At 38.4% G+C, this 21,585-nt stretch overlaps 1 protein-coding gene across 5 annotated transcripts in view; it reads right to left on the reverse strand.

The window, feature by feature from the left end:
* Positions 1-11: 11 nt before the first annotated feature.
* Positions 12-21,585, reverse strand: part of BCO2 (beta-carotene oxygenase 2) — a 42,414-nt gene continuing 20,840 nt past the window's right edge. Inside the window, exons 6-12 of one of the 5 annotated variants that reach the window (XM_077780556.1) lie at positions 20,249-20,377; positions 19,115-19,275; positions 17,790-17,957; positions 4,668-4,805; positions 3,922-4,104; positions 3,041-3,151; positions 12-819 (exon numbers count right to left, since the gene is read on the reverse strand). In XM_077780556.1, coding sequence (XP_077636682.1) covers positions 694-819; positions 3,041-3,151; positions 3,922-4,104; positions 4,668-4,805; positions 17,790-17,957; positions 19,115-19,275; positions 20,249-20,377 — 1,016 coding nt within the window. In that variant the 3' untranslated portion in view covers positions 12-693. Of the gene's footprint in view, positions 820-1,342; positions 1,738-3,040; positions 3,152-3,921; positions 4,105-4,667; positions 4,806-17,789; positions 17,958-19,114; positions 19,276-20,248; positions 20,378-21,585 lie in introns of those variants that run through there. The other 4 variants (XM_077780557.1, XM_077780560.1, XM_077780558.1 and 1 more) reach the window with 4 other exon arrangements.

Raw genomic sequence — 21,585 nt, forward strand, 5'->3', positions numbered from 1 at the left:
GGGGGAGTACAATGCCTTTTTGAAGACTTCTGTGAGATATCAGGGGATTTATGTTCCATTATGTAACCTCAGCCTCGAAGCCTCCACATCTATTAGTTGTTCACCCATCTTGCTATTCTAGTACCTGCTGCTTTTGCTCTGTGCTTCATCATCCCAGACACAAAACTGAGAACTCTCCCTTTGTTGCCACAATGTAAACCCTTACCCATGGCATTTTTGTGCTTGCAGGAACACTTCACTACAGAGGACAGGGTTTATGGTGTTTGCAGTAAATCCTGAGGAAAACTGGGAAGAAACTGGCTCTGCAGGCAGTTTAGGGGTGTCCCAAACCACCCGTCATGGAGGCTTCCCCAGCAGCATTCAACATGCAGAAGGAGCACTGAAAGTTTACCTGGCCAGGGTTTGGAATTTAGTGGAGGGAGGAGGTACAACCGTAGGGAAAGGGAAGAAGGGATCCCGAAGGCATTGGCAAGAGTGTGGCTTACACGACAGACACAGGAGGCTTTGGGCGGTCAAGGTTTAGCCGCGTGGAGATTGTATGGCCTCTAGCGCCACCTGTTGCCCAATCAAATGAAGAACTACCAACTCTTCAATTTCTGGTGATGAGAAGATGGCTGATTTTAGTGCTGTCCCTCAAAACAACACCCTTCCAAGGCTGAGCTGGGGGTGGGGTGGAAGGTGGCAGGCGGGGGTTCAACTGCTGTGGCGTCTGTGGACAGCAGGGGAAAGAAACAGCTGCTTTGGAAGAAAGCCTCCAAGCATGACGTAGCTGGCTTCCTGTCCTCTGTGAGCCCCAGAGAGCCCATGGTAACAGGCAGGCTGTGATGGAAAAAAAAAAACAAGGTGCTTTTTAGAGGTATAGTTGTATTTTACAATCTGTGATTATTTGTATTTTTTCTCCCAAGTGTAAGGACCTCTGTCACCACTCTGTCTGGTGGTGGTGATGACCCAGCACTATTTCTTTCATGTATTCTTTTTTTTTTTTTTTAAATGTTTTATTTATTTCTAGGAGAGAGAGAGACAGCGTGAGCAGGGGAGGGTCAGAGAGAGAGGGAGTCACAGACTGAAACAGGCTCCAGGCTCTGAGCTGGCAGTCAGCACAGAGCCCGACGCGGGGCTCGAACCCACGAACCGCGAGATCATGACCTAAGCGAAAGTCGGACGCTTAACCGACTAAGCCACCCAGGCGCCCCTCTTTCATGTATTCTTATTACCTAGAGGAAGAAGTATCTAATAAATATAAATTTAAAACTCTCTTCAAAAGGTTATATCAACACTTGCTTAACATTTTTAAGGAAGAGCCCTAAGAAAATATAAAACCATGATCATCTCAAGAATCCTGTTTTATTTTTTTAAAGTTTATTTTGAGAGAGACAGAGAGCTGGGGAGGGCCAGGGGGTAGGGGAGAGAATCCCTTGCAGCCTCCACATTCAGCACAGAGCCAAAATCAAGAGTCAGACACTCAACTGACTGAGCCACCCAGGCACCCCAAGAATTCGATTTTTAATAGAAATTTTAAAACCAGATGTCTACAGTTTAGAAGGTAAGGTGCTTTTTTGCTCTCTTTTTTATACAGAGCACGTTCACTGTAAACCTAGTTTCTAGGCCTTGTGAGTTGTTCCATCAGATGGTGACAAAGGTACCATGGAACCCATAAGGCATTTGCACAGGCACTTCGGCTCGGCCCAGTTCTTCAAAGTTCTTGGCGTCCAATACTAGGAGAAAATTGTTTTCATTCTAGAAAAGGAAATAACAATACTGAAAATTCTTCTGATCATGTCTTATGCATCTTCCTATCTATCCTCAGCAGCTAGCACACTGCCTTGGCTATCCATCCATGCACTGAATGTTTGTGGAATTGCTGAACCAGCCTGAAAAGGAAATTATGGCAGAAGAAGTTCAGGCCCAGAGTGAAGAAATTAAGTTGTTTATGTCAATTACCTTCACAGAATCTCTCTGAGTTTAAGGATCTTTTTACCTGCACCTTTTTAATCTCCTAAGGGACACAGAAATTTTTTCTTCAAAATTTAGAAGTTCTATGCCTCCAGTTACTTTGGAACTGTACAAGTAACTCTGTCAGCATTGCAAGGCAGACCGATACTTGCCCTGATGTAATTGCAGGAGTGGCAAGTACGTGGGATGAGGGCAAAGTCCTCCAAAGCCTGTGGCAGATATTAGTAATTGATCACAGCACTCTCCTCGTCAAGCCCTTAAAAAGTATCAGGATCCTACACCCCAGGCAGCCACTAGTAACTGATCAAAGCTGGTACTCAAAGTGAACCTCTCTGCCACAAGACTGCCTTAGACAAGAAGTTAAGACATCAACACTGCCGAGAACTAGGTCTCACCACATTACACTTTTTGGGGCACTGAAACTGGCAGCACAGATGGTGGCATGAACATCAGACTAGACGTCAGAAGACTGAAGTGTAAATACCGGCTTTACCACTGTGAGATCTGACACAAGGTCCTGCAATGTCTCTAAATTAGAAATTCCATGTGTGTAAAATAGTATGCAAAAAAGGTCTTTTTTTTTTTTTTAATTTAAATTCAAGTTAGTTAACATACAGTGTAGTCTTTGTTTCAGGAATTGAACTCAGGGATTCATCTCTTACATATGACACCCAGTGCTCATTGCCAAAAGTGCCCTCCTTAATGCCCATCACCCATTTAACCCACCCCCCATCTCCCCTCCAGCAACGCTCAGCTTATTCTCTGTATTTAAGAGCATCTTATGGTTTGCCTCCCTCTGTTTCAACAAAGCTCTTTTGATAAGTAATAAGATGATGTGTGTTAAAGTTCTTTGTAAATGAATACCTATGCAAAATGTAAATTATGATGATGACTATATAAAGAGAACTTTCAAATAATAATAAAGCTTGGATTGTGATAATAGGGTACGTACATAGGAGGAGAGGAAGAAAAGGGACAAAGTACTATATTGAAATCAGAATAAACTATTGACAGCATCACTGAATACAATCCTCAAAAGGCTCAGTGCTACTTCTTTTTCTAACTAGTGATGAGGAGATACATTTACCTGCTTGGGGGTGATCGCCACAGACAGAATAACCCCACCATCTTCTTCACTGGTTCCTGGTGCCGGAACAAACACAGGTTCCGAGGGGTAGAAGCCATCTTCTCTCCAAATCTATAAGACCCCCCAAAAAAGTATTTGACAGAAGACACTTTATGAGCAGGAAGCCTTCTACAGCTTTTCTCACTCCCAGCATGCAGCTGGCTGTCACTACACTATCCGGACAGTAAGAGTCAGGCTCACTGAGCTGAACAGAGCGAAGGCGGGGGGCTTGTGGCTACAGGCTCCATCACATCGACACAATCTGTGCAGTTATAATTTCCCATCGACCTGAACTGTAAGTGCCCCAACAACCTGAACCCCATGATTTCTCTAAAAATAACATCAAACAGAGACTTGTTTTTCTCGGCATTGGATTCATTTAAGATTCCCTAGAGAGAACATACCCCTGGCCTAGGTGATTCTGTGGTTCTCAAACTGAATAAAAGTAAATGGTTGAGCTGCTTGAATGTTAAAGAAAGTCAAGGGGTGCCTAGATGGCCCCGTCGGTTAACTGTCCAACTCTTGATTTTGGCTCAGGTCATGATCTCACAATTTGTGAGATCCAGCCCTGCACAGGGCTCTGCCCTGACAGCTCAGAGCCTGCTTGGGATTCTCTCTCTACCTCTCCCCAAGTGTGCAGGCTTGCACTCTCTCTCTTGCTCTCTCTCTCTCTCTCTGTCTCAAAATAAATAAGTAAAACATTAAAAAGAAAAACCTTAAAAAAGTCACTCCTTCCTTTAAAAGAAAGAAAAAGAAATTCAAGAGCTACTTCAACAAAACAGAAACGAATTCAAAGAGCAGAGGTCTTTTAAGAGTTCAAAAGGGAAAAAGACTTTCCTTACCATCAGTGTTTTGTTTACCACGTCAACCTTGATCAGAGAATCCCCCACCAGATGCCGAAAGCCACAGCCATAGAAGAAACGATACTTTTTGCCATTGAATTGGCCATAGTTAATCTGGGGAAATTCAATTCCTCCTTCATCCTCTAGCCCTTCGGGATGTAGATTTTCATAGGAGCACCAAATCTAAAAGAGGTCCCAAAAGGATTTGCAGTGATTGCTACTTTCTCACCTATTTTATGCAGTGTAGGTCAGTGAAAGGGGCTAAGATATGGCTGGGAAACTGAGACTCTAGGTCATTTTTCCCATTGTTCCTCTTTCCATCATTTGTATGAATGCACGAAAGATTATTGGGTTTTGTGATGAAGCTGTCAAATGGCACACAGGGTGGAAGTGCCCTTCTTATTCTACCAAAGCTAAGACTTTAAGAGCTACACAACAACACGCCTGTAGTAAGCACAAGTTTTCTGAAAGGTGGACATGGTCAGTACCAATCTCAAATACTTAGCCATTCCACAACCATTAGAAGACTGACATATCTGTTTCAAAACACAAAAAGGATAGGTAAACACAACGCTCACTCCCGCTCAGAATTCTGTACTTCTTGTGCAAGCAACTATCATGACCTTACCCCACTCAGCTGAATGATAGCAGACTTATTGGGCAACAAACATTGTGGGAAACAGCCAATGAATAGAGCAACACGATTAAAATTCAAAGTCTTAGTCTAATGTCCTTTGGTAGCATACCTTTCCATCAGCCTGTTTCACAGCACTGGCTGAAGAATAGGACAATGGGCTGAGGTTCTCTCCCTCAGGGTCATACAAACTGACATACAAGGGCAAGACAAACCTTCGAGGGAAAGATCTGCCTATGGAATTATAGACCTGTTCAGGAAAAAGAAACAGGTGAGAAAATGTCAATTGTAGGATAACAGCATGCCCCAATAATGTATATCATGTCAAACATTCCTAAGTAATTGCATAAATGATCATTTTCATTCATTCATTTATTCCACAAATGTCTGTTGAGTGCCTATGTGAGACAAAGCACTATTTTAGACACTGGGGAAGCAACAGTGAACAGTCTCTGGACCTCATGGAACTCACATTATAGTGGAGAAAGAATGATGGTAAGAAAGAATTAAAATGTTTGTTATTGGATTATTGTCAAATAAACAAATGAGGTCTTGATCGTGATAATTGCCATTAAGAAACATACTGCAGGGTGAGAGAGTAGAGAGAGAGTAACAGGGGTGCTTCCTTTTTCATGTTTGGTCAGAACAGGCCTCTGCATAGGAAAGCATTAAGTTAGTAGGCCTGGCTTGCTCAAGCTGGCGCATTCTCAAGAAAGATATGTTTTCATGACTGGTCCTTGGCTGGCACCTGGGAACTGAACTGTTGGAATGTTCTGTCCGACAAGACTGGGCTTGCATGCCTGAGGTCTTGAGCCACACTGTACTGCTTTGTCCACACAGTTTATGCAAACAATGCAATTTACAATGGGCATGTGCTTCACTGTGGGCAGATGGAGCTTCGCTAAATTGAGGTTGTGGAGGGGCTATATGCCTGTGTGCTGATACCCAACAAAATCCCTGGATGACCAGCTTGGGGGAGCATGGCACGCCAACACTCCATACACGTTGTCACAAGTGTCTAGAGACTCAGGTGTGTCTCGTGTGACCCCATCGGGAGAGGACTTGGAAGCGTGCACCTGGCGGTTTCCTCCAGTCTTCATCCCACACACCTTTCCATTTGCTGATTTTTCTGAGATCTGTGAGCCCTCCTACTGAATCATCAAACCAAGAGTGACTCTGAGGATCCCCAACACAACCTCCTTGCAGAGATCATGTTTAAGCAGGAGACCCTAACAAATTTTTTTCTGACAGTAAGAGTGCTTTAAGCATGTTTTTCTTTCTTGAAATACTGTAAGAGGGGCACCTTGGTTTCGACTCAGGTCATGATCTCACCATTAGTGGATTTGAGCCTTGTGCCAGGCTTTGTACTGTCAATGCAGAGCCTTCTTGGGATTCTCTCTCTCAAAAATAAGTAAATAAACATTCAAATGAAAGAAAAAAAAAAACGACTGTAAGATGGAGAACAAAGTGTGCTATTTCTCCTCATATACCTGATACATCTTATCTCCCTCTCACATAGAAATGTTTTTACTAACTAAAGATTCAGTGTTATTTTTAAGCTTCACAGAGAGACTTTTTTTGAGTTAGATTTTTTAAATTACTTTTAAGTTTATGTAAACATTTTTTTTTTCCTTTTGCAAAGCCATACCTGAACAAAAAGAGACTTCCAATAATGGTGGCTTAGGTAATGTGGATCAACTATCCCACTGAGAATAGTTAAAGAAGCTAGACAAAATGATTAAAATAGCTATTTGAACTCAGGAAACAACAGATGCTGGCAAGAATGTGGAGAAACAGGAACCCTCTTGCACCGTTGGTGGGAATGCAAACTGGTCCAGCCGCTCTGGAAAGCAGTGTGGAGGTTCCTCAAAAAATTAAAAACAGAATTACCCTAGGACCAGCAACAGCACTACTAGGAATTTATGCAAAGGATACAGGAGTGCTGATTCATAGGGGCACATGTATCCCAATGTTTATAGCAACACTTTTAGCAATAGCCAAATTATGGAAAGAGCCCAAATGTCCATCAACTGATGAATGGATAAAGATATGGTTTATATATACAATGGAATACTACTCGGCAATGAGAAAGAAAGACATCTTGCCAACATGGATCAAACTGGAGGGTATTATGCTAAGTGAAATAAGTCAATCAGGAAAAGACAGACAGATATCATGTTTTCACTCATGAAGAACTTGAGAAACTTAACAGAAGACCATGGGGAAAGGAAGGGAAAAAATAGAGAGGGAGGCAAACCATAAGAGACTCTTAAATACAGAAAACAAACTGAGGGTTGATGGGAAGGTCAGCGGGGGGAGGGGGCGGGGGGGGAGGAAATGGGTGATGGGCACTAAGGAAGGCATGAATCATGGAAATCTATGCCCAAAGCCAAGAGCACACTGTATACACTGTATTTTAGCTAACTTGACAATAAATTATATTTTTAAAATGCTTTATAATCCCCCCTGAAAATAAAACATAAATAAAATAGCTGTTTGAAGGCACTGGTGAGCTAAAAAAGCAGTGAAGAATAACAGGGCAGAGTTTGGAGGGAGACAGAAACCTAGACATAAACAAGATACTGGGGGCAACTGCCCCCTAAGGATATCAGCTGCTTTCAGAAAAAGGCAGCTGAGAGGCTGAAAATATAAAATGATTTTTTATTAAACTTTTTTATTTTGAGATCACTGCAGATTCACGTGAAATAATATAGAAAAATAAACAACTGATTAAAAACACGCAAAAAAAATAAAGTGAACATTTTGCCAAAAATATACAAATGGCCAATAAGTACATGAAAAGATGTTCAGCATTATTCATTAGTCATTAGGGAAATGCAAATCAAAATTACAATGAGATATTACTTCATATCCACTAGGGTGGTTATTATTAAAAAAATCAAAAACAGAAAATAACAAGTGCTTTGAGAAGGTGAAGAAATTGGACCCCTGTGAATTGCTGGTGGGAATGTTAAATGGTGCAGCTGTTGTAGAAAACTGTCTGGCGATTCCTCAAGCAGTCATAGAATTATCATAGGATCCGGCAGTTCTACTTCTAGTTACATACAAAAAGAATTTAAAACAGGGACTCAAGGGACGCCTGGGTGGCTTAGTCAGTTAAGCGTCCGACTTTTGCTTAGGTCATGATCTCACGGTTCGTGGGTTCGAGCCCTACCTCGGGCTCTGTGCTGACTGCCAGCTCAGAGCCTGAAGCCTGATTCAGTCTGTGACTCCCTCTCTCTCTGACCCTCCCCTGCTCATGCTATCTCTCTCTCTGTCTCCTAGAAATAAATAAAACATTAAAAAAAAAAAAAACAGGGACTCAAATATATACTTGAGTGCCAATGTTCGTAACAACACTATTCACCATAGCCAAAAGGTAAAAACAGCCCAAATGTCCCCAACAAATGAATAGATAAACAAAATGTAGTACAGACATACAAGGATATTTAACCTTTAACAGGAATGAGATTCTGATACGTGTTACAACATAAATGACCCTCAAAAAGTCTATGCTAAATAAGATAAGCCAAACACAAAAAAATAAATCTTGTCCCATTCCACTTATATGAGGTAACTAGAATAGGCAAATGCATAGTAACAGAAAGTAGAACAGAGGCTACCAAAAGGCTGGAGAGAGGGGGGAATAGGGACCTGTTATTTATTGGGTAGAGTTTCCATTTGGGATGATGAAAAAGTCTGGAAATGGACAGTGATGATGATTGCACACCCCTGTTAATGTACTTAATGCCACTGAACTGAACACCTGAAGATGATTAAAATGGTAAGTTTTATGTCATATATCTCTGTATATGTAGAGAGATCACATGTATCCTTCATCCAGTTTCACCAATGACATTGTCTTGCATAACTACAGGACAATATCACAACTGAAAATTTTCCATTGATATAATCCACCAACTTCATTTGGATTTCACCAGTTTAACATGCACTTGTGGGTGTGGGTATGTGTATCTGTGTATTTAGTATAATGCAATTTTATCATGTGTAAATTCATGTGATCATCACCACACTCAAGATATAAAATCACCACAAGGATCCTTCATGCTACCTTTTTATAAAGATATGGCTAACCCACTCCCCCACCACATGACCCCAGTGAATAAATTTTGATATTTTCAAGGAATTAAAGGGATAAAAGTTGGAGTTCAAGGACTGCCAAAAAGGAGAAGCCCTGATAAACCCCCTAGCTCTTTGGGTCAACACCCTTTTAGTCAGCACCTAAGAGTATGAATGAACAATTAGTCCAGCTCTTTCATGAACTGTACCCTGTTTCAAAATATCCCAAGCCCGGGGCGCCTGGGTGGCTTAGTCGGTTAAGCGTCCGACTTTCACTTAGGTCATGATCTCGCGGTTCGTGGGTTCGAGCCCCACGTCGGGCTCTGTGCTGACTGCCAGCTCAGAGCCTGGAGCCTATTTCAGAGTCTGTATCTCCCTCTCTCTCTGACCCTCCCCTGCTCGCGCTGTCTCGCTCTCTCTCTCCTAGAAATAAATAAAAATATAAAAAAAAAAAATTTCAAAATATCCCAAGCCCTAGAACTAGATTAAGAATATCTGGAATTGGGGCGCCTGGGTGGCTCAGTTGGCTAAGTGTCTGACTTCGGCTCAGGTCATGATCTCACGGTTTGTGGGTTTGAGCCCTGCATTGGGCTCTGTGCTGACGGCTAGCTCAGAGCCTGGAGCCTGCTTCCAATTCTGTGTTTCCCTCTCTCTCTGCCCCTCCCCTGCTCACACACACACTCTCTCTCAAAAATAAATAAACATTTTAAAAAAAGAATATCTGGAATTGGTCATGTACCCAACCAATCAGCCAAAAGTAAATAAAATTATCTGTGGAGGAACATAATATCAGCCCGAGTCTCAAAATATCTCTACAATTTTTCATATACAACATTCTCTATACAATAAAAATTAGCCAGTACATTAAAAAACGAGAGCATGTTTAAAAAGCAAAATAATACAGAACAAGATAACAAACTACAGAACCAGAGCCACAAGGGATCCAGATAATAGAAGTTACCAGACTCTTAAGTTTCTATGTTGGAGGAAAGTCTTTTAAACTGAGAATTGTAGCAGAGAACTAGAAATTATAAAAGAGAACCAAATTAAAATTCTAGAACTGAAAATACAATGAATTTAAGAACTTAGTGGCAGGGTTTAACAGAATAGACACTGTTGAAGAAAAAAATTAACTGTAAGACAGGTAAGAAGAAAATATCTAAAACAAGATGCTTAGAGAGAGAGAATGGTAAATACTGAACAGAACATAAACTATAGATAGAGTGAAAAGGAGTAACATACATGTACTGCAATCCCAGAGAGAAGGGAGAGAGGATTTACCAGATGCAGTATTTGAAGAAATAGGTGACATTTTTCTAAACTAATGAAAGATATGAAACCATAGATTCAATTATCCCTAAAAACACCAAAGTAAAATAAATAAAAAGAAAACCATACTGAGAGCTATCATAGGACTAACTCCAGAAAATCAAAGAGAAGATTTTAAAATCAGTCAGAGAGGATGGGGTGCCTGCATGGCTCAGTCGGTTAAGCATCCAGCTTTGGCTCAGGTCATGATCTCATGGTACATGAGTTTGAGGCCCACACTAGGCTCTCTGCTGTCAGTACAGAGCCCCTTCCCTTCAAGTCCTCTGCCTCCCTCTCCCTCTGCCCCTCCCCTGCGCTCTCTCTCTCTTTCTCAAAAATAAAAGCATTTAAAAAAATTTTTTTAATCACTCAGAAGAGGAAAAAATATCAACTTCAAAGGAGCAAAGCTTAGACTGACTACTGATTTCTCAACAGAAATCAGAATACAAACATCTTTAAAGCATTAAAAAAATAATAACAACCTATAATCTTTATCCAATGAAAACATTTTTCAAGAAAGAAGGTAAAATAAAGAAATTTTTCTAACAAGCAAAAACAGATTTCATCACAGGCATATTTGAACTAAAGGAAATACTAAAAGATATTCTTCTGTTATAAAGAAAATGATTCCACATGGAAGCCTCAGACAGACTGGGAGGAATTAAGAGCAACTGAAAGGTACAGATGTGGGTAAATGTGTAGTATGGAGAACTATGATTACATAAAGCAGCAATATAATATCCTGTAGGGTTTAATATAGAGAGAAAATTAAAATATACAACCACAGTAGTGTATAAATCAGGAGAAGAGTAGAGTTAATGTGTTCCAAAGCTCTGCATTGTCTGCCAAGAATTTAAGAACCAATTTATAATATATTGTGTTAAATCAAGGATGCATATTGTAATCTCTAAAATAACCACCAGGGATGCCTGGGGAGGGAGCCTCAGTTGGTTAAGCATCTGACTCCAGCTCCGGTCATGATCTCAGGGTTAGTGAGTTCAAGCCCCACATGGGGCTCTGTGCTAACAGCAAAGAGCCTGGAACCTGTTTGGGATTCTGTGTCTCCCTCTCTCTCTGTCCCTTCCTTACTCCCTCTCTCTCTCTCTCTCAAAAATAAACATTAAAAAGTTAAAAATAAGTAAAGTAAAATAACCACTAAAAGAATGTATAATTATTAAGCTAATGGGCAGAGGGTAGAATGAGGTTTGAGTGAGGAGAGATGGAAATCAAATAATAAAATATACTCAACCAAACCAGGGAAGGCAAGAAAGGAGAGAGAAAAAGAAACAATGACACAAATAGAAAGTGAACAGTAAAATGAGATTTTTAGACTTCAGTATATTGGTGACTGTTCCAACTAAATGCTCAATTAAAAGTCAAGAATTAGCACAATGGATTTTTAAAATATATGCTGCTTACAAGGTACACATTTAGAAAGATTAAAAGTGTAAAAATGGAAAAGTTACAGCATGCAAACGCTAAGCAAAAACTAGACTTTAAGGCAAAAAAACATTACTCAGAAATAAATGTTCAATAAATCATCAAGATAAAACAATTCTAAATTTGTATGTACATAATAATACAGCACCAAAATATATAAAGTAAAAATTAACATAACTATAGGGGCACCAGTCTGGCGCAGTTGATAGAGCATGTGACTCTTGATCTTGGAGTATTGAGTTTGAGCCTGACGTTGGGGGTAGAGTTTACTTAAAAAAATAAAAATAACCTAACTGGAAAAAGAAACAGAAAAATCTATATAGTCTAAGTAAGAGATTTTAATATGTCTCTCATGTAATATCATAACCTCATATAATAGAGATCAATAAAAATAGACAAGATTTGGATATTATAAACAAATATGACCTAATTGACATATGTAAAACATTACATTCAAAATTCAGAATATACTTTTTTTTTTAAATATTTTTATTTATTTCTAGGAGAGAGAGAGAGACAGCGTGAGCAGGGGAGGGTCAGAGAGAGAGGGAGATACAGACTCTGAAATAGGCTCCAGGCTCTGAGCTGGCAGTCAGCACAGAGCCCGACGCGGGGCCCGAACCCACGAACCGCGAGATCATGACCTAAGCGAAAGTCGGTCGCTTAACTGACTAAGCCACCCAGGCGCTCCCAGAATATACATTTTTTTAAATACACATGAAGCATTTAAAAAATGATCTGGTGCTGGACCATAAAGCAAATCTCAATATCTTACAGTATAATTAAGCTGGAAATCAATGGTAGAAAAAGCCCTATATATTTGAAATTTTAAAAACACATTTCAAAAAGAAATCTCAAGGAGAGAAAATTCTTTAACTGACAAGTAATAAAAACAAAACATATCAAAACTTGTGAGATGCAGCTAAAGCTCTGCTAGAGTGAAATTTATCATCACAAAGATATATGTTGTGGGCAAAAGGATGAAAAATAACAAACTAACCACATCCTTAGTTAGAAAGAGGGCATATTAAGCACAAAGAAAAAAGGGCCAGAGAAAGACCATATGATTTCACTCATATGTGGAATTTAAGAAACAAAACACATGAACAGGGAGGGAAAGAAAAAAAGAGAGAGGCAAACCATAAAACAGACTCTTTAACTGTAGAGAACAAAGTGAGAGCTGCTGGAGGGGAAGTAGGCAGGGGATGGGCTAAATAGGTGGTGGAGATTAAGTAGGGCACTTGCTGTGATGAGCCCTGGGTGTTGTATGAAGAAAGGAAAGGAAATAATAAAAATAAGAACAGAAATTGATGAAATGGAAAACAAACACACATTAAAGAGCATCAATCTAGCCAAAAAGATAGTTCTTTTTGAAAAGCTTCATTAAATCGATAAGACCCTGGCAAGCCTAAGCAAATGAACAAAAAAGAAAGGAAGAATTACCATGTCAGGAATAAAAACAGATGGCATCAATTAGCCATAGGTACATTTTTTAAAAACATACAATGATATTATGAATAATATCAGATAAATAAACTTGAAATTTTAGATGACATAAGTTTCTAAAAAACTCAATTTACCAAATCTGACACAATAAAAAAAATCATAATAATGTTATATTATTAAGGAAATACATTCATAATTTAAGATCTAACTATAAGGAAATTTATAGGCTCAGATGGCTTACTTCTTGAATTATTCCAAACATTTAAGAAATAATGCCAATCCTATACAGAGAATAGAGAACAATTTCTAACTCACTGTATGCGATCAGCAAAGCCCTAATACCAAAACTTAACAAGGGCATTATAAGAAAGAAAAGTTATACGCCAATTTTATTTTATTCATAAAACACATGCAATAAATCCTAAACAAAGTATTGATGAAGTAAATCCAACGATATTTAAAGGAAAATACATTGCAACCAATTGGGATTTGATTCAGGAATGGAAGGCAAAGCTTCACATTCAAAAATCAATAAATAGCTGTTATTACAAACATTTCTGAAATCAATCAATATACTTTACCACACTGATGACATAAAGGATACATCAAGTGATTATCTCAATAGTATAGAAAAACACTTGATAAAATCCAACATCCATCTGTGATAAAAATTCTTAGTAAACTAGAAGTAAAAGGGAACTTTCCTAAGTGAGCAAAAAGTATCTTTAGAAAAGAACCTATGGGGGCACTGGGTGGCTCAGTCAGTTAAGTGGCTGACTTCAGCTCAGGTCATGATCTTACAGTTTGTGAGTTCAAGCCCAGTGTTGGGCTCTATGCTGACAGCTCAGAATGTAGAGCCTGCTTCAAATTCCGGTTCTCCCTCTGTGTCTGCTCCTCTCCCACTCGTGCTCTATCTCTTGGCCTCTCAAAAAATAGATAAACATTAAAAAAAAAATCTATCAATAACTTACGTCCACACGAAACCTGACCACAAATGTTTACAGCAGTTTTATTTATATTTGCCAAAAACTGAAAGTAACCAAGATATCCTCCAATAAATGAATGGATAAACAAACTGTGGTACATACATACAGTGATGGAAAAAATTAGCTACCAAGCCACTAAAAGACTTGGAGAAACCTTAAATACATATTACTAAGAGAAAAAAAGCCAGTCTCTAGGATTGGACTCTAGGATTCCAATTACATGACATCTTGAAAAAGGAAAAGCTATAGAGACAGTAAAAAGATTATGGGTTGCAGGTATTGAGAGAAGTGGAGAGGTAAGAAGATGGAACATGGTATTTTTAGGGCAGGGAAACTAGTGTGTATGTTACTATAATGGTAGATACATGACCTTACGCATTTGTCAAATCCCATAGAATTATACAACCCAGAGTGAATCCTAATGTAAATTATGGACTTTAGGTAGTAATAATATATAAATATTGGTTCATCAGTGGCAACGAATATAGCACACCAAGGCAAGATGTCAATAATAGGGGAACCTGGGGATATTAGAGGAAGGGAATATATAAGGGAATTTTCTCCATGTTCTGCTTGATTTTTCTTTAAACCTAAAACTTCTCTAAAAAACAAAATCAACTAGTTTGTTTGCTTGTTTAAATCTATAGCAAACAGCATACTTAATAGTAAAATGTTGAAGACTTTTCCTCTCAGACTGGGCACCAGATAAGGATGCCAGCCATCACCACTTGCATTCAACACAATTCTGGAGGTCCAGTGAAAAAAGGCAAGAAAATGAAAATCAGTAACTAGTTTGGAAAGGAAGAAAAGAAAGTGTCATTACTTGCATCAGCTATGATTGTAGTGTAGAAAATCTAAAAGAATCTGTAAATTATTAGAATTACTCAATTAATATATTCATTAACTGAATACAAGATGAATAAACTAAAATCAAATATATAGCTATACAGCAGTATTAATAAAAATGAAAGCAAAAGTAAATAGCACTTAAATTAATATCAAAAAATATCAAATACTTAGGAGTAAATCCAGTAATTTAATAATTTTTTATAAGCTAAAAGATGTATAAAATGGTACCCAGACAGCTATAAAACACTTTAAAGAAGTGATAACATGGAAAGATAAATTGTGTTCATATACTGGAAGAATTCACATTGTGTAAACATATTAACTTCTTTCAAATTAATAGATTCAGTGCAAATGCAATTAAAATCTGACAGGTTCTTATTTTTCTCTGTGTGTGTGTGTGTGTGTGTGTGTGTGTGTGTGTGTGTAGAAACCGAAAAGCTAATTTTAAAATGTATTTTAAAACGTGGGGGGGGTGCATAAGTGATTTGGTTGGTTGAATGTCCAACTTCGGCTCAGATCATGGTCTCACAGTTCGTGGGTTCGAGGCCCACATCAGGCTCTGTGCTGACAGCTCAGAGCGTCTCCTTCTCTCTGCCCCTCCTCCACTTATACTCTGTCTCTGTCTCTCTCAAAAGTAAATAAACATGAAAAAAAATTTTAATGTAGGGATGCCCAACTCTTGATTTAGGGGCAGGTCATTATCCCAAGGTCATAGGATCAAGCCTCATGTTGGGCTCCTTATTGAGCATGCTTGGAATATTCTCTCTCTCCCTCTGCCCCTCTCCCCTGCTTGCTCTAAAATTTAAACAAAAATTTTTTAATTAAAAAAAATTGTAGAGGGCCAGGAATAGCCATGACACTCAATTATATAAGAAATATTAGGAATCTTATCCACTAAACATCAAGATTTTATACAGTGATATTAAACAGCACAATGGGATGCTGGCACAAGAATACATATGTAGAACAATAGAACAAAATATTAACCCAGAAACAGAACAATATATATATATGGGTACTTAATTTTTAGAATTAAAAATTCTTCTAGAGGTAACATGGAAAAATCTTTTTAAAACCTTACCATGGGAAGATGCCTGAAACAGGATGTACAATGTATTCCTCAAAAAAGAAAAAAATTAATATACTAGAACACGCTTACTCATCAAAAGCACCATTAAGTGGGCATTAAGGAAGGTACTTTTGGAGATGAGCACGGGGTGTCATATGTAAGAGATGAATCACTGGGTTCTACTCCTGAAGCCAAGACTACACTGGATGTTACCTAACTTGAATTTAAATTAAAAAAGAAGAAGAAAAAATCTAAAGCAAATTTGATGCTAAAAATGTTAACAGAGAACATTGAGTGTCTGGCCAGAGGGCAGGGTGTAGGGATGGGCAAAACAGAGGAAGGGGTAAAAGGTATAAAAGTCCAGTTATAAAATAAATAGGACATGAGGGGATGATGTACAGCATAGAGAGTACAGTTAATAATATGTAACAACTTTGTATGGTGAGAGATGGTACTAGATTTATTGTGATGATCAACTCATAATGTATATAAATGTTAAATCACTATGTTGTGCTCCTATAACTGTGCACCTGTAATATAATATTGTATGTCAACTACACCTGAATAAAAAAATTTTATAATTAAAAAAAAAAAGGCTGGGGCTCTTTGCTGGCTCAGTTAGTGGAGTGTGCAACACTTGATCTTGGGATTGTAGGTTGACACCCCACATTGGGTGTACAGATTACCTAAAAATAAAACCTTTAGGGGCACCAGGATGGCTCAGTCAGTTGAGCATCTAACTTTGGCTCAGGTCATGATCTCACAGTCTGTGAGTTAGAGCCCCGCATCGGGCTCTGCGCTGACAGCTCAGAGCCTGGAGCCTGCCTCAAGACTCTATGTCTCCCTCTCTCTCTGACTCTCCCCCAATCACACTCTGTCTCTCCAAAATAAATGTTAAAAAAAAATTTTAATAAAATAAAATCTTTAAAAAATAACATAAAAAATAAACTATACCCTTTACAATAGTTTCAAAACTAAGCCTTAATGCCTACAGATAAATTTAACAAAAGATATGTAATATCCTGACTCTGAAAACCATAAATATTACTGAGAGAAATTTTTAAAAGACTCAAATAAATGGAAAGATATTCCATGTTCATGGACTGGAAGACTCAATATTTCTTACTATTGTAAAGATATCAATTATCCTGAAATTGATGTGTAGTTGCAACATGATTCCAATCAGGGTTTGTTTGTTTTTTTTATTTGCAAAACCTGACATGTTGCCTCTAAACTTATGGAAATGCAAAAAGGCCAAGAAAAACCCCAGGCAGTCTTTAGAAAGAAAAGAGCTAAAGGACTTATACTGTAGATATCAAGGCCTATCAGACAGCTATAACTAATAAATAAGCTTTGTAAGAAAAGTAAACTTTAGGGGCGCCTGGGTGGCTCAGTATACTTTGAGTATCTGACTCTTGATTCCTGCTCAGGACATGATCTCACAGTTTGTAAGTTTGAGTCCTGCATCAGGCTCCATGCTGACAGCACAGAGCCTGCTTGAGATTCTCTCTGCTCCACCCCAACTCGTGCATGTATGTTTCTCTCTCTCACTCTCACTTCTCTCTCAAATAAGTAAACTTTAAAAATAAAATTAAATAAACATTTTAAAAAGATTTAAAAATAAAGTTGCAGCCTGAAACAATTTATATTACATAATCCAAGGAAATTTCTACCTTAGATTCAGTATCAGGAAAAAGTGAATCCCTTCAGCTGGATGAACCAAAACTCTTTCTTTTATCAGAGAAATAAGATATTATAGTCCATTTTGCCTACCCTTCCAGGAAACTGAAGTATGTTTAGTGCTCAAGTGTAATAAGGAACTAATCACACAGTGCTTCAAAACACATCTCTTTGTTTTCTTTAATACACTTTTAATTGATTAGGTACTAAGTACTTCAAATTATTTTTAACTATTAAATAAGTAAATGACAAAGCTGTGCATTTAGTGCTTTAAAACCATTCTACTTCCTTATCTGCCAAAGAAGCAAGAGAAACAGTCAGAACCTGGCTCATTTAAAATTACACTGGCAACTCCTGACAAATCAGAGATGTTTACCTGATCAAGCCCTTCCCCAGCTTTCCTGAGATTCTGTAGCCGGTAAACTTCTAGGCTTCTTCCATCATCCTGACAGCACAAATCAATTACAATGCAGCCCTGGTCTTCAAAGGCATTGATTTGATGAAAAGTAATAAAAGGTTTACTATAGTACATCCCTTGAAGAAGCTGCAGGGGAAAATACAAAGAAAAAGAGATGTTTTATTTTTTTCATTTTTTTCTTTAGGGAACAGATCCATAAAGTTTAAATTAAAAAGATTCCCCCTCCCCTTTAAATGACAGTCCTAGTAAGTGTAAAAGGTAGAATATGAAACGTAGAAGCAAGCATTTTGATTTAAGCATTGCTTGCTTAGGTCATCAAATTTCATATTAAACAATGAACTGGGGCTATTTGATATAAACCAATCATCTGTTGCAATGAACTTAAAAGTCCTTATGAAATATGGCCCAATGTTTTAAGGGATAAATAAATCCTAGACTCTTACATGATTGAATAGAAAATACTGCTTTTGAGGCACCAGGGTGGCTCAGTAGGTTAAATGTCTAATTCTTGGTTTTGGCTCACATCAGATCTCATGGTTTGGGAGATAGAGCCCCTCGGCCTCCGCACTGACAGTGCAGAACCTACTCTGGATCTCTCTCTCTCCCTCTCTCTCTGTTTCTCCCCTGCTGGTGCGCTCATGCATTCTCTCTCTCTCAAAATAAATAAATAAACTTTAAGAAACTATTTTTAAAAAAGAGAAAATACTGCTATTAAGTAGCTTATGATGAGTTAAGTGATTAATTCTTTCAAAAATGTACTCATTATCAAAATGGGATTTTTTTGTAATGAAATTAGGGTACAGTAAATTTAGGATATCATCTCTTTAGAAAGGCAAAAAGAAGACAAATATCATAGTGTTACTAATCAGGAGTGTAGAAAGATATTTAACAAACGCACTTTGGACTTTGGTAGGATCACATATACACATCAAGAAGCCATAGAAGCAAGTAAATAAACTATCATTGTAAAAGTTACAGAAGACGTCTATGTGGACAACATTCTCTTTAGCAGGTATTATGATATGGAAAAATTCATGTTAATATGCCAAGGTTTCTTAGATGCCAGTTTAGATGAATCAGATAATTAAAAGTAAAACCATTTCTTACAATTTTCTAATATGCAAAACCCACTGTACTCATTAATAACTAGCTAGCCCTACCTACGGAAGAAGGCAATATCCTTGATTATGAATGGGCAAGCAATGCCCAGTCTGAAGGGAAAAAAAAATCCACCATATAAAGACCTGTCCACTTTCACAGTAAATATGGTCAACATACTGCACCTGTCCCGTGTGCTTATCCACCACGTGAAACCGTGTATTATACTGGGGTTCCCAGCTTATGCCATCCGCAATGGCCTTTCCCCTAATTTTAGAAGTGACAACTTTCCACAGATTCATCTTTAGAGGCTGTTCAATGAAGATTATGTAGTTCCTTGTCATTCCTAAAAGGTTACAGCAAATAATAAAATGGGATTTGGCAAATTAGAGTTGTTTGAAATGTGATGGTTATGGGGAGTTATCTGAATGCCAAGACATAATACTTCTGACCTAAACAAAAGCCAGCCAGAAGTAATTCTCCAACTGCTTCCCAGCTTTGCCTTACATTCCTGTTCCTACATTAAAAAAGGAACTGCTTAGAACAGCTTGGGTAGAATGCTCTCAGCTTGCTTTTTATCTTTCTTATTTTTCTTTTTAAATTGGTGGGTTTAGGAACCAAGTAAAGAAGCATAATATTAAAGTCTCATTTGTGATCAAGATGTTTAGTCTGTAATCCTTTTGCTATTTATACTGAAGGTAAAGATTCAGGAGCAGATTGGTTATAAAGGTTTAGAATGCAGAAAATAAATATTCTGAGAAAAAGCTGAAGCTATCAAACAGAATATGAATTTCCCGCCCAAAATATAGTCAAGACTTTTTCATGATAATGATTACCTGTGACTTTAAAGTTACCTAACATGTTGAATTCTGTCCATTTTTTTTTTTTATGGTCAAATGATTTTCTTCTATTAAGACTTTACCTTTTTAAAGCAATTTCAGGTTTGTAACACAATTAAAGGGAAGGTACAGAGACTTGCCATACACCCTGCCCACCCCACCCCCCACAGGCTCCCTATCCTCCACGAGAGTGGTCAGTACATTTGCTACACCTGACAAACTGACAACCCATCAAAAGCACCCAAAGTCCATAATTTACATTCTGGTTCACTTTTGATGTCTTTTAAGCAGTCATTTGGCTAGGATAAGAAGTATGTCACTAAACACAATAAATTTAAGTGGCATTAAAATGCAACCTTGGTCTCATTATCAGCATACTTTGATAAGTGGTATTAACACAGTATATGTGAAAACTAGCTTGTCTGCTACAGCGACATTTAAGGCAGACCCCAGTGCAATGTGTCTTATCTCTGGGCTTACCGAAGCTATGATAGTAAGAAGGTCTCATGCCCTCTGCAGAAGCGATAGAACATATCACCTGGGCTCCGTGGATTGTCTCCCTAAGATCACCCTTCTCTGGAGGAACCCGAATAACATTATAGCGAGAACCTGGAAAACAAAGTCCTGTCTTACTTATACCAATTCTAGAATAATAGATAGCCCTTGCACTCGTGGATTACATAAAAGCAGTTAATAGATTTATGCAATATATTTATGACATCTGTATTTCATAAAAGGTTATTTCTTTTTTTAATGTTTATTTATTTATTTTTTTTTTAAATTTTTTTTAATGTTTTATTTATTTCTAGGAGAGAGAGAGAGAGACAGCGTGAGCAGGGGAGGGCCAGAGAGAGAGGGAGTCACAGACTGAAACAGGCTCCAGGCTCTGAGCTGGCAGTCAGCACAGAGCCCGACGCGGGGCTCGAACCCACGAACCGCGAGATCATGACCTAAGCGAAAGTCGGACGCTTAACCGACTAAGCCACTCAGGCACCCCTAATGTTTATTTATTTTTAAGAGAGAGAGAGAGAGAAAGCATGAGGCACAAGCCAGGGAGGGGCAGAGAAAGGGAGACAGAAGATCTGAAACAGGCTTTGCACCACCAGCAGAGATCCCAATATGGGGCTCTAACTCACTCAGGAACAGTGAGATCATGACCTGAGCTGAAGTCAGGTGCTTAACCAACTGAGCCATCCAAGCACCCCCATAAAGGGTTATTTCAAACAAAGATTTGGATTTAAAAAAACATATTAACTTTATGAAAGTCATTAGCTAAGGTTTTAAAATGATACACACAAAGTAATCAACCAACAGTTTATTCCATTTTAATTTTTTTCATGATTAGTAGTTAGGTTTATTGCATTTTAATGCTCCCAAAAGACTACCCTCTCACTCCCCGAAGATGAACTCATTCTCTATTTTATAGGAAAACATTAGATAGCAGGCAAGAATATCCTCAAATTCTACTTGTCCCTCTCCCCATTCCCCAATCCCTACAACTACAATCTCCATTTGCTCCCATGCCAACTCCTTCTCTCCAGTCCTCTGGATCCCTGGGTTCCATCTCATCCTTTCTTATCAATGCATTCATGCACTTGCCTTCATTCATATAATTATTCATCTTACTACTTCTGCAAGAACCAGCTCAGGTAACCGTTCCTCAAGCAGCCCCTCCCTGATTCTTCCTCACTCCAAAGGTGTCTCCCCTCAATGCCCTGATTATATCCTAAATAGTTATACACTTACTTTATTGCACTATAATATTGTGCTTGTTTATCTGCTTCCCAGTAGACTGGTAAGTTCTTCAAGGGCAAGAA

Source organism: Crocuta crocuta, unplaced genomic scaffold (assembly GCF_008692635.1).
Source record: "Crocuta crocuta isolate KB4526 unplaced genomic scaffold, BGI_CrCroc_1.0 scaffold374, whole genome shotgun sequence".
Taxonomy (NCBI): Eukaryota; Metazoa; Chordata; class Mammalia; order Carnivora; family Hyaenidae; genus Crocuta; species Crocuta crocuta.